Here is a 14,856-nt window from a genome sequence, read left to right on the forward strand (position 1 = left end):
AAATTCAGAAAGACATGCAATTTCTGCATTCTATTCTGCTCCATCAGATGGATTGTATATTTCTATACTAATACTATGCTGTTTTAATTAACATAGTTTTATTGTATGTTTTTCTGACCAGAAAGAGAAACAAACTCTCATTGTTTTGTTTTGTTTTTCAAAATTATTTTTTGTTACTTTTACACATTTTCTCTTCTTGACAAACTTCAGAATAGACTTGGCAAATTCTTTAAAGAATTCTACTTTTTAAAGGCTAAATAGCATTTCTATTGGCACTTTGTTAAAGTCTATTGGATATATGTATCAATTTGGGGAAAATTAGCATTTCTTGCTATAATATCATCCATCCAGAAATATGGATTATGTGACCAACTATTCACCTCTACTACCACCAAGCAGTATACAGTATTGTGAAAGAGTATGAAATGAGGTACCAAGCTACCTGGTTTTGAATTCTCCTTCTGACATTTAATACCAGTTCAACCTTGGACAAATTACCCAGTCACTGTCTCATTTCCCTCTTCCATAAAAGGTTGATAATAAAAGTACTTATTTTGTTGGTTTGTTGTGAGTATCAAATGATATCATTTATGTAAAGGACCTGGAAGGATGTCTAGAACATAATAAATTTTAATAAATGTTGGTCATTACCTTCCTTTATGTCTTTTAGTAAACATAAAGGACTTCCTAAACTCTCTTATCAAATGTAATGATTTTAGTTGATTCTCTTTGATATTTTTGCAATCATATTATCTTTAACAGGAAATGTCTACCCTTCCTCCATTTTGACAATTATGCCTTATTATTTTTAGCCCCTCTAAAAAGTTATTGATAAATATAAATATTTAAGATAAATATTTGATCAATTATATTGAAAAATACATCAATAGTCAAGCACAGTGGCTCATGCCTACAATTCCAACACTTTGGGAGGCTGAGGTGAGAGGATTGCCTGAGCCCAAGGGTTCAAGACCAGTGTGAGCAACTTGGCAAGACCTCATCTCTACAATAAATCAAAAAATTAGCCGGGCATGCAGGCCCATGCCTATAGTTCCAGCTACTTGGAAGGCTGAGGTGGAAGGATCGCCTGAGTCCAGCAGGTTGAGGCTGTGGTGGCTGGTAACATGTCACTGTCCTCCAGTTTGGGTGACAGAGTGAGACTCCAACTCAAAAAAAAAAGAAAAATGCATAAATAAATAAATAATTGATAAATTATATTGTATTAAATTATTTTCTTTATAAATTGCCCAGCCTCAGGTATTCCTCTATAGCAACACAAAACGTACTAAGGCAGGTACCCTACAATGCCTGTCACTATAGGAATTCATTAGAACACCATCAACTAACCCTATGGAACTCAAACAGGTGAAGTAGGGAATAGGAATGAGCAGGAAGGTGATTAGTGGATGGCGTGGGACATTCACATCATCATCATTATTATCCACATATTGAGTGATAGCTGGTGTGCCAGTCTGGACTGGGCACATGATTTTTAGAACACAATGTAACATGAAAATGTGAGAATCCTTTCTCAAAAATAGTAATAATATTAAGAAAGCAACAGAAGAGCATTAAACAAGCCCTGGACCTTTCTGAGCACGGAGAGCCCAACCATGAAGCTGGCCCTGGTGCCAGGCAATCTACTGCAAAACTAAAACCTTACTTAATAAGATAATGAGGTCAGAATTACCATTATCCCTATTTTAAAGCTGAAAAAAACTGAGGTACAGAGATATCTAGTGAATTACCTAATGTCATACAACTATTAAGGTAGAGCAAGGATTTGAACTCAGGGCATCAACTCTAAAGCTCATTATCTTTGTCCTTCTTTATGGTTGCATAATATTCCATTGGAAATGCTAGGGGAGGGAAGGGCATGCATCATCAACAAGGGTACCTGCATAATCAACGTTTGTATACCCAACACTGAATTGTACCCCACATCTTTATAATAAAAAAATTAAGTTCATTATCTTAACCTAGCATTGACTTTCTCCACTTGCCCCAGTTCTCTGTCCCTCTAGAAAACCCAAAATAGTATGCTTTCCATGCCCTCACCATCCATCACACCAACCTCAAGACAATTCCTATCTGTCTAGAGATTAAGGAACCCACCCAAGTTTGCACAGCAACTAAGTATAGAACTGGGATACAATGTGAGATAATGCATCTATACCAGAGTTCAGATCCTGACTTACCACCTACCTCATCCCAAGTAAACTCTTACTTTTAATCTCTTTGCACATAAGTAAAAATTGAGGTTCCTCCAGATATAGACCCATATAAATACTGTTAATTGATCTTTGACAAAAGAAATAAAGCATGTGATAATGGAGAAAAGACAGTCTTTTTTCAGCAAATGGTACAGGAATCCGTAGACATACACGTGCAAAAAGAAATAAATCTAGACACAGACTTTATACACTTCACAAAAATTAACTTGAAATAGATCATAGATTTAATGCAAAATAATTTTTAAAATCCTAAAAGATAACAAAAAGAAAAACTAGATGACCTTGGGTATGGCAATAACGTTTCAGATACAACACCAAAAACAAGATTCATGAAAGAAATAATTGAAAACTGGAATTCATTAAAATAAAAAACTTCTGCTCTGAGGAAGACACTGGCAAGAGAATGAAGAGACAATCCACAGATGGAGAAAGTATTTGCAAAGGACATAATGATAAAGGAATATTATTTAAAGAGATACCTTAAAATTCAACAAGAAGAAAATGAGTAGCCCAATTGAAAAATGGGCAAAAGACCTAAACAGACACCACACCAAAGAAGATACTTAAATGACAAATAAACTTATGAAAATGCTTCACATATATGTCATTAGGGAAATACAAACTAAAACAATAAGATATCACGACACAGATAGCAAAATGGGCAAAATTAAGAACACTGACATCATCAAATGCTGGTGAAAATGTGAAGCAACAAGAATTGTCATTCATTGCTGGTGTGGATGCAAAATGATATAGTCACTTTGGAAGACAGTTTGAAAATTTCTTACAAAATGAAATATATGATCCAGTAATCATGTTTCTTAGGATTAATGCAAATGAGTTGAAATCTTATGTCCACACGAAAACCTACACAGACGTTTATAGCAGGTTTATTTTTAGTTACCAAAACTTGGGAGCAACCAAGTTGTCCTTCAGTAGGTGAATGGATAAATAAACTGTGGTATATCAAAAAAATGGACTTTCATTATTCAGTGCTAAAATAAATGAGCCATCAAACCATGAAAAGACAAAGATCTTTAAATGCATATTACCAAATGAAAAAAGTCAATCTGAAAACCAATCATACTGTACAACTCTAACTACATGACATTCTGGAAAAGACAAAACTACGGAGACAGTACAAATATCAGTGGTTGTCAGAGGTTAAGAAGGAAGGAGAGATGAACAGGTGAAGCACAAAGGATTTTTAGGGCAGTGCCACTATTCTGTATGATACTATATTGGTGGATAAATTTCATTATACATATGTCAAAAAACAAAGAATGTACAATACCAAGACTAAATTCTAATGTAAACTATGGACTTGGGTGATAAAGATCAAAACAAGTTCACTGATTATAACAAATGTGTCACTTTGGTGAGGGGTATTGACAGAGGAGAAATCTGTGCATGTGTAGGAACAGTGGGTATATGAGAACACTCTGTACTTTCTGATCAATTCTGTGGTGAACCTAAAACTTCTGTTAAAAATAAAGTATATTTAAAAGGAAAAATTAGGAAAAAGAAAAGAAAACATCCATCTAAAAGTTGTCATTGCTGTGCCATGTATAGATGAGGGCAATGTAGGTTAGTGAGGCTAAATAACTGGCCCAAATTCATCCAGTCAGTAATGAGGGAAACTGGAATTCAAAAACAAGCAGTCTGGCTTTAAAAGTTGAAGTAATAAAATGATTAAGAAAAGTAGACAAAACAACAACATTGAGGCTCAGAAAAGTTAGGTATTTGCAAAAGCTACACAGCTTGTAAGATGCAGAACTAGCATCAGAATCCAGTCTGGCTCTAGAGTCTGTACCTTAACCCCTTTCCAGTAACACTACATCTACACTTGCATACAGTCATACAGGTAGACACAGAACCTCAGGGAGGTCAGAGGTCATCACTTCTCTTTCTAAGTAGGCACACATAAGCGTAATATAGACATGCATGAGAGTACTCTATGTACATGCATATGCACACATACACATGTACGCTGAACACACGTGCATTATTAACAAACACATTATACAGAGTGCACACATATGCATAGCCACACACGTGCATAGAGTACACACATGTGCATGAGCAAGCCCTCACCCCTGATGATGAATGACTAATTCCCTTTCTTAGTGAAGAGGCTACGCCTCTGGAGCCCAGGTTCCCCACAGTAATATTCTCCTCTCCTGGGAAAACTGCAGGGATAACACAACCAGGGATCCGGCATACATGGAAGACAAGCCTCTGGATTTCCTTCTCTATCACTAATTCTCACTGTAGGTGGAAAAAAACCATCAGTTTCTGAGGCTGGATCTGAAAGTCAAGAAGCTTCCCTCTTCAGAAACTCAGGGCCTGATCCTAACCCTCTGGCAGCCCCCTAGGCCTGTTCAGGCCCCTGAATCTCCTGTTAGGCTCACAGGTACGCAGGCTCAGGGTCTTTGGTAATGGGGACTGTGGGGTCAACATCTTCATGTGATCTTCTTCCCTTCTCCTATTCCTATCTTCCTCTCTCTTCCATCTCAAAAGCCAGGAAACAGTCTCTCTCTCTCTCTCTCCCCCCTCCCCCCATCCCTCTTTCTCTACAGATTAATATCAGACATTTAAAACACATACTCTATAAAAGACACTGTTCTGGGCACTAGTGTCTGCCCTTAAAGTGTAAAACCCATATCCTGCAACCTGAGACCCAGAGTTATCTCCTCCAGGAAACTGGGTCAGCAGAGGAACAAGTGAACAAGCAAGAATGATGTAGAGGTGAAAGAGCACACACTTAGAGTTAGTATCCACCACCATCTGGCTGTGTGTCCTAAGCCAAGTCACCTCAGTTCTCTGTACCTCACTTTTGGTATCTGTAAAATGGGATTTGCAAAGACTAAATGACTAAATGTATATAGTTCTTAGAGCAGTGCCTGGCAGGTGCAGGCACTATTTAATTACTATTATATTACCATAATTGAGAATATCCATGGGAAGAAGTTGTAATAAAGTGGTATCTCCAGATAAGAGGTATCTGGGTGAGGTTTTGTTAGCTTGGAAGAATAAGACTGGTTTTCAGAAAATCCTACTTGAAGCATCTCTGGTGAATCTGATTGATACCAAAGGTATGTTAAAACAGAGGGAAGACAATTATTCACAAAAAGAATCTCTATAGACGTATTTTAAATGTCCATTGTCCTCAGAATCTAAGAATTTATCTTAAACTTCCTAGCATTACTAGTATAGAAATGAGGCAAATTGCTAAGGGATATGACTCAGTGGACTCATAGGAGAGCTAGAACCAGAAACATGCCCCTGACTTTTAGCACTGTGCTCAGTGGAATAGCTGTAGAGAAGCCTGGGAATAAGATGCTCTACTCACCATCAGAATCCGAGATAGTGGTGAGAGAACATGCCAGACTGGATTTAAGATTAGAGAGTGCCACAGATAAAGAAAAAACTATATGAACAGATAGTGAATAAACATGATGTCCCCAGCAGAGAAGACATTCAAGGTATTAGACAGTTACTTGGGGGTTTTAAGATAGAGAAGAGCTAATTATTAGAGCAATGGGTGGATGAGATGACCTGCAGATTCACGTTTCACCCTGACATTTGTGTAGCACAGCTATTTCAGGAACTGTCTCATTTCTACTATTTCGATGTGTCAAAATAAGTTCATCAATTATAACAAATATGCCACTCTGGTGGAGGGTGTTGATAGTGAAAGAGGCTGTGCTTTTAAACTTTATAAAATAAATCGGTCAGATTTTATTGACATCTTTTAAAGAAATAAAATCATGGCTCATAGAGATTAAATAACTTTTTCAAGGTTGCTCAAAAGCAAAGTCAAGCCTAGAACTTAGTTCTTCTGGTTCTATTTCCAGAGGTCTCTCCATAACACAAGGCTAATATTTATTTGTTTGTTTATGCTTTTTAAGGTTAAGTTTCACTGTCACCCACGCTGGCGTGCAATGGCACAATCATGGATCACCACAGCCTCAGACTCTTGGGTTTATGTGATTCTCCTGCCTCAGCCACCTGAGTAGCTGGGACTAAAGGAGCACATCACTATGCCTGGCTAATTTTTGTATTTTTGGTAGAGAAAGGGTCTCACTTTGTTGCCCAGGCTGGTCTCAAACTTCTGGCCTCAAGCAGTCCTCCCACTTTAGCCTCCCAAAGTGCCGAGATTACAGGTGTGAAACATTGCACCCAGACAAGGCTGACTTTTAATATGGACATTAGAGAGAGAATAAGGAAAAACCAGAATTTGGAGTAGTTTTAAGATAGCCTAAGGCTATTTTATTTCAAACCAGCTGTCCAAGTTTGCTGGAAAGGAGAAGGATGAGTGAACAGTGCTTGTCATCACAATGGTCAGCCCATTTCTGACATCAGGTACTGGATGCTACTTCTCTTCATCCCAAATTTCTATTTACCATGTCAGACACTGTGGGCATCCTATGGATGTCTGTATCTTAAGAGACTTGCTGAAAAGCTGAGGTGTTGTTAGCCTTCTTCCCATATTTTGGAGAAGAAGATAAGAGCATCAGTAAGGAGTGACACCAAATAGCCTGTCTACACCATCTGAGAGATCGCATATTAGGTGGTATCCATAAGGAAGGGCAGGTTAGACTTATTGCATTGTGTTTAAAGAGATGAGAATGGGACAATAAGCCAGCTATCTAATGGCAAAAATTAGGAAGACAAACCAACTTATAATGAAGAATACTTTTCTAAGTCAAATCTGCTCTACAAAGGACTGGGCCACCTCCAGACTGTGAAATTTCTAGCTCTGGAATGCTAAAAGGGCAAAGGTGGAAGGCACAGGGATCTATGGCATCCAAGTCGAGCAAATTCCCTGAGAATCCATATCGTCACACACACTTCTTATGATCCAGGATACATAGTGTGTAGTTCCTGTATTTACAGCTGCATCTATGAATATTGGATTGGCACAGTGAAGGGAGGCACCAGGAAGAGCTGACAACTTGAAAGATTAACTCGTTGAATTACCAAGAGAGAGGCAGAGCTTGGCATCCTAGAAACCAGTAATTTTTCAGGAGAAGAAAGACAAAAATAAATAGTGGGGCAGAAACTAACTGAGAACAACCTGAACTGAATGAACTGGGTTCTGTGTATTTATGTGTATGTGGTTACCTTCTGGAATATGGTTTTCAACCCAAACTAAGTAGAAAATGAGAAAGTACTAAGATATCACCTTTTCTGGAGCTGAGACATGAGGAAAAGCTCTAACCTGATACAGGAGCAAAAACTAGGCAGAAAGGTGAGATTTCAGAGAACTGAAAAGAGAAGCACCCAGCCTAAGAAGGACTCTGAAGAACTCCTAAACAGGACATACAGCCGATGCACCCAACACTCCTGATCTGTTTGTCTTCCACTCTTTAAATTATAAAATTACTATAAAGAATCATATGTCCATTTTTAAATGCAAACAATATAGTCTCACCACAAAAAAATGGTAACTAAGTGAGGGAATGCATTTGTTAAATAGTTCAGTTTAGCCATTCCACAATGCATACATATTTCAAAGCAGCATGTTGTACACTATAAATATATACAATTTTTATTTTGTCAATTAAAAAAATAAATATATAATTAAAAGTTTAATATGAAAGTTACTCCCCACTTCATCCATCCATACTCCAGAAGGTAACCACATACACATAAATACACATAAAAATGCAATAAACACAACATATAACAGTGATTATTTTCTTTATAAAAATGAGATTATTTTATATGCATTGTTCTGCAACATATTTTTGTCACATTACAAAATGCCATACACAGTACTTTAATTGTAATAACATATCTTAGAAATGAATAGCTCCAGTCTGTCATCAGACTGCATGAATTCAAATTCCAGCTCTACAGCTAACTACCTATAGGACCTACTAAGTTACTTAACTTTGCTAAACTCTAATTTTTATTCTGTAATATTGAAATAATTCATGTGCCTAGCTCTTGGGATTTGGAGAAAATAAAATGGTTTTAAAAATACACAAGGTACCAAGTGTGTATAATATATTGAGTGCTAATAAATGTTGGCTAACATTAGTCATCTTATTTTTTTAGAGATTGCATGCTGCTGAGTAACAGGAATGCACTATTTGTTGTTTAGTAACTCACCTACATGTGGATATTTAAGTTGTGTCCTCTGTGGGTTGTTTGTTTGTTTGGCTTGGTTTAATATTGTAAGAACTCATATTGTGTGTTACTCAAATGAGACTATTTCTAAATGCTAGAGTTTTATAAGTAGAACTATTGGACAAAGAGATGCAGCTTTTCAATTCTGATAGAGACTACTAAGCATTCTATACTGATTTACCCTCCCACTACCAATATATGTGAAATTCTATTCTCCTTTGGATATTGTCCCCAAAAATCTGATGCTTGAAAAAATGCATTTTAGTCTAACTTATATTTTCTGATTACCAATGAGGTTAAACATCTTGTCATATATTTTCTTTGGTAACTATGTAGCTGACGTTTTCCTTGAGTCAACAGTTTACATTTTAGCTTATGTTGTGGCTTTGCTTATGGTCTCTTTTGGTGTAATTTTCAAATTTTTGAGTATAGTATTTTGTCATTCTTGCTTCTACATCTTATTTCTTGCTTAAAATGGCATTCCCATCATGAGACCATAAAGATATGCTTCTTGAATTTTGGCTAGTAATTATTTTATAGTTCAGAATATTTTTACTTTTAGATTACTCATTCATCTGGTTTTTATTTTATGTGTGAGTTAGATCAAAATCTAGGCTTATTTTTTTCCAAATGTTTAAATTGTCATAAATATTATTTATGTAATGGTCCATTCTTTCTTTATTGCTAAGAAATAAATCTTTATTATATGTTAAGTTTAATATATATTACTATCTAAGTACATGTATAAGTATAGGTCATAATCTATATATCCATAAACTATACAAATTCCTTATATTAGTCCATTTTTAGATTTTTCCTTCTGTGAGTCATTATCTTGTTTTTCATTATTATGTGCTTTGATTTGGGATTTTAAAAGTTACCTGACATTATTCCAAATTTTTCCTTAGCCATTTAATAGACTAGATGAATTTTAGAACAATCTTCTCAAGTTCCATTAAAAATTCATTGGAGTCTTATTAGAGGTGCATTAAATTTTATTGAAGATTTGACAATTTAAAACATAGAGTCTTCCTTTTCAGTAGTGCAGTTAGTCATATATCAGATCTTCGTTTTGTGTTCTGTTATAGTTTCTTCTGATAAGTCTTAACAGTATTACTCATTTCTTTCTTTTCTTTATTTTTTGGGGGAGGAGGGGTTGTTTGTTTTGTGTATTAGTTTCTTTGGTCCCTCAGGCTTATTCCTAAGTAATTTTTAGATTTTTTTGCTATTGTCAATTGAAACTTTTTTCTATTATATTTTTCTAATACAGAAAGAGCATTGCCACATGTTCTCACTCTTAAGTGAACCCTGAATACCCATCATAATACAAGAAAGGGATTGGTGGTAGCAGGACACTGCCAGAGGAGCAAGGGGGATGAGAAAGGACATAGCAGCAATACGGGTGACTGATCCTAATCCAGGAGAAGTGAGGTCCAATGGGAGGCCCAAATTTCACCTGTATGTAAATCACTTTGTACCCAATCCTGACTTGTACTCTATGTCTTTAAAAAAATTTTTTTAAAGAGAATTAATACTTTTAGTTTTATAATGTGTCTTGCCACTTTGGTAAAATCTTCACAGGTTTTAAAGGATTTTTAGATGATTATCTTAAATTGCTTTGGTACACAATCATGTTACCTATAAATAACAACAGTGTTGTCCTTTCTAATGCATATGCCTCCTGTTTCTTTAATTTTGCTTTGTTACTTGCTTAGTTCACAATCTCAGTAATGCAGCTTAATAATGGTAATGGAGCTATCCTTACCTTGTCTTTTCCATAATATTGGTAGAAATATGACTCATATTCTGTGCCTTATATTCCTGTAGTATTTGAATGTTGAGAATGAGGACTTCATAGTTTTGTAATAAAACAATTAATATGTTTAAATCACTAATCTCAGTAACAATACAGGAAATGTAATAGACAATTCCTGATAGTACTCCTATTTTGACTGGTATTTCTAGACCAGAAGATTACAATTAAAGTAGCCATATTATATTACCCAAAGAGAAATTCTTAAATAAACATTAAGGAGGTTTTGCTCTGAAGAGAAGTCTCATCTCAATTTTGCAAATATGAAGGAACATTGATTAATTCTGATGCTTATTTTTGTCCTATTCCAATTACCACTAACACCTATAAATCTATGAGCTAGAGATAACAGTGAATGAGAAAACCTCATCCATGGGGATCACTTGTATGAAAGCATTCTAATTCTAGGTGGAACCCAGAAACATCTTCCTCTATGACAAAAAAACAGTAATAATAAGGTTAAGGAGTAGACAAGAAACAACCTAAGAAGAATCTTTACAAAGGGAAATGAGAAGAACTCAGACAAATTAGGCCACACAGAAGTTCCTATGAACACAAGGAAACCTTTTGGCTTCTAATTTAGGAGGCAGCTCAGAGTTGTTTTTGTTGGTTTTTTTTAACTTTCCCTTTGTTTGATTTTACTATTGATTTCTCTGTAGTTCCTTGAATTAAACCTTTTGTAAAAAAGCCTAACAAAGAACATGGACTATTTCTATAGGCTGGAGGTTAGGGAAGATGCCATTATGATCAAATTGCCATTTATGTCTCTCCCACTGCTTCTCCAAACCTGTCCAGAAAGTCCAGAAGCATAGAAATAAAGAACTACAGCAGTAGCACATCGGGTTTCACCCTCCTTGGTCTCTCTTCCAATCCTCAGCTGCAGAAACCCTTCTTTGCCATCTTCCTCTTCATGTACCTGGTCACCGTGGTAGGGAATGTGCTCGTCATCCTGGCTATCCACTCTGACTCCAGGCTCCATACCCCTATGTACTTCTTCCTCAGCAACTTATTTTTCATGGATATCTGCTTCACAACAGTTATAGTGCCCAAGATGCTAGTAAATTTCCTATCAGAAACAAAAGCCATTTCCTATGTGGGATGCTTGGTCCAGATGTACTTCTTCATGGCTTGTGCTAATACTGACAGTTACCTGCTGGCCTCCATGGTCATTGACCGGCTGGTGGCCATCTGCAATCCTTTACACTATGATGTGGTTATGAACCCACAGCGTTGCCTCCTCATGTTACTGGGATCTTGCACCATCTCCCACCTGCACTCCCTGTTTCGTGTGCTACTCATGTCTCATCTGTCTTTCTGTGCCTCTCATATCATTAAGCACTTTTTCTGTGATACCCAGCCTGTGCTAAAGCTGTCCTGCTCTGACACATCCTCCAGCCAGATTGTGGTCATGACTGAGACCCTGGCTGTCATCGCGACGCCCTTCCTGTGCATCATATTCTCCTACCTGCGAATCATCATCACAGTGCTCAGAATCCCCTCTGTAGCCGGGAAGTGGAAGGCCTTCTCTACCTGTGGCTCCCACCTCACTGTAGTGGTCTTGTTCTATGGGAGTGTCATCTACATCTATTTTAGGCCCTTGTCTATGTACTCAGTGGTGAAGGACCGGGTAGCCACAGTTATGTACACAATAGTGACACCCATGCTGAACCCTTTTATCTACAGCCTGAGGAACAAAGATATGAAGAGGGGTTTGAAGAAATTAAGGGACAGAACATAGGAAGAACAAAACGTTAGAATATCATTATTGGGAGATGACATAATTGATTATTGGTATATCCTTCCTTAACTATTTTCCACATAGCACACAAAGAGGCCATGAAAAGTGGTATTGGATACCAGTAAGAGAACTGACCTGGGAACAAAACACTTGGTTACTTTTAATGATCTTGGACAAATGCATGGTCAATCCCAGTTAGGTACTTCTAGTAATCCAGAGTTTAGGATAACCTTTTCAACCATCCTCAACAGATTAGCACCCATATAGTGGCATAATGCTTTTCTGCAAATACCTGTTCTAGAAGGCTGACAATGGGAAGCCATCAAGAAGTTATAAATCCTATTCGTTTTCATAAATAGAAAGCACATAGGTTTGGTAGTGAATTGGGGAAGAACTTTTTAGAAGACCTAAGATCATCCTTAAATATGAGGCTGAATTTTGACAGAGGAACTTTTGAAGGTTGAGTAAAAACCACACAGTAAAAACCACCCAAGCATTCAGAGGCAGCACACATCAGAACATTTTTTACAAACAGTGAAAAACCCTATGGGGCTTGCTCAATTTAAGAGTAAGGTTGGAAAGATAAAACAATCCACAAACAATATTTACTTCACCTACAAACATCAAAGTGTCACAACAATGTGAATTCTCAGTACTTGGCTACTTTTCTCTTCCTTTCTTACCCTTCCTTTCACCACATATCCAGCATTCTCCCTAAGCTGCCCTTTATATCCTGAAGAAAGAAATGTGTATCAGTCAAGATAAGCTAGGGTATATTTTGCAAATAAATGATCTCTAGTTCTTAGAACCTTAAAATAAAAGATTATTTCTCATTTATCCTGCATTTCCACCATAGAAAAGTAAGAAGGTGTTGCTCATTTTAAACACTCAGAGATCCAAGGTAATGGAGCAGCCATTATTATAAATATTAACCATCAGAATGATGAGATAGACAATTTAAATTTTACATTGGCAGTTAAAATTTGAATCCAGAAGTACCCACACCACTTATACCCAAATTCATTATTCAAAGTCAATCTCATTTCTTTACCCAAACACAAAGGATCCAGAAAGCACACTCCAACTATGTCCTCTAAGAGGAAAAGCCAGAAGTATCTGATTAAGAACATTAACAACTACTACACAACTACATCAACACACAAACACATCAATATGATGTGTTTAAGCAATCCTCCCTGATTATGTTATTGTCAATAGCAATAGTAATATAGTGCTTATATTCTCTCTGGAATCCTTAATTGTTTTATCAAGTTCACAACCACCAGCTTTCCTGGGTCACAAGTGTTATTGGCAGGACCAGACATTGAATACAAGCCTTTTGGCCTTAAAGACATAGAATGAGGTGAATGGCATCTAATGGAGCACAAGGACACCTAGGCTACAACATCATGGTCCCTGCCATAGTTTTCACAAGGTCTTCCTAATTATAAGAAGAAAACCAGCAAGCTAGAAAAGAAACTCAATTTTCAGTAGTCTTTGTATTTGTGCAAACACACCTGGATTTTGCCACTATCTCTTACCAATCACTTAATTTGGAGATGTTGATCTAGAAGATTTATATGCTTTCCACTTCTTTCATTTATGTGTCACAGTTTTCTCACACTCAACTAAGCGTCATAAGCTACATTAGAATGTGAAGAATTTCTATCATATATTAAATAAGTCCATTAATTGTAGCCTACAGTAACTTATAAATCTAAATATGTCCTTTGACTCTAAGAATCCTAATTTATTTGTTTATAATATATTATTAATTTCTGACATCAACCCCAGACCTCTTTTTCTCAACAAATGCATGAACACCAAGAAATAATTTTTATGAAAACTCTTAAAGATATTCCCAAAATTTCATACTAAAAGAAATCCTAGATAACAAGTGACCAGAAGATTAAAATCTGGAGTTAAAATGTTCCCAGTCTGGCCCTCAGTGAGTCCTAAACTCATCAGTCAGAGCTAGAGTGTTGTCTCTGTCCGAATATGAGGCAAATTCCCACAAGTCATCCTGTTACCCTGCAGTGGGTAAGAAATACCTGAAGAGCCAGGCTTGGTGGCTCAGTCTGTAATCCCGTGCCTTGGGAGGCTTGAGGTGAGTGGATTGCCTGAGCCTGCGGGTTCGAAACCTACCTGGGCAACTTGGCGAGACCTCATCTCTACATAAATCAAAAATTAGCCGGGCATGGTAGCGCACACCTGCCCAGTTGGAAGCTACTTGGAAGACTGAGGCGGAAGGTTCGCCGGAACCCAATAGGTCGAGGCTGCGGTGGCCGGGAGCGGCCACTGCACTCCAATCTGGGCAACAGAGTGAGACTCCAACTCAAAAAAAAAAAGAAATACCTGAAGGCTCTAGTAATGTTCTTTTGCTGTCTAAAAAAGGGAGCCCAGCAGTTAACTCAGAAATTTGCTAGTAAGCATTGGTAAGAGGAAAAAAGTCTCTTATGGAGGAAGTTATATTCAGAGGAAGGATCTAAGCAGGCCTCTGAACATCTTGAACATTGGGTAGAATGTTACTGAATAGCCCTTGAGAGTAGACCAGGAATCTCCTTGATAGCTTCTTCTCTCAACATATAGGTACCTAGGAGGTTACTTGAATTCAGTGGGGGAATAATAATATAATTTTGCCTGTTTATCAGAGTAAGTGATGACAGCTAGGAAGAGTATGTAACATGAGAAGAGATGAGGACGAAGGGAAGAGTGCAGAGTAGTACTAGCACTGAAGAGTCTGATGGACATAGCATTATCAAAGGGGAATTAAAAGGAGTAGACATAGAATTCAAGAAAAGAGGAGGTTTCAAGAGGTAATGGCTATCAATTAGCATCAAAATATGATGAGAGTGTAAGCAAAATAAGCCTGGAAGATAGTCCACTGACTTTAGTGACATAGTGGCCATAGATGCCCTTGGTAAATCTGCAGT

The 14,856-nt window shown here is 37.1% G+C and overlaps 1 protein-coding gene across 1 annotated transcript; it reads left to right on the plus strand.

Annotated features, from left to right (window-relative positions):
* Positions 1-10,886: 10,886 nt before the first annotated feature.
* Positions 10,887-11,923, plus strand: LOC103270446 (olfactory receptor 1L6-like). Its single transcript, XM_008067957.1, is given in 2 exon segments — positions 10,887-10,971; positions 10,974-11,923. Coding segments are annotated over 2 exon segments (1,035 nt in total).
* The last annotated feature ends 2,933 nt before the right edge of the window (positions 11,924-14,856 follow it).

The sequence above is a fragment of the Carlito syrichta genome, unplaced genomic scaffold, assembly GCF_000164805.1.
Source record: "Carlito syrichta isolate Samal-C Ts95f unplaced genomic scaffold, Tarsius_syrichta-2.0.1 Scaffold309834, whole genome shotgun sequence".
NCBI lineage: Eukaryota > Metazoa > Chordata > Mammalia > Primates > Tarsiidae > Carlito > Carlito syrichta.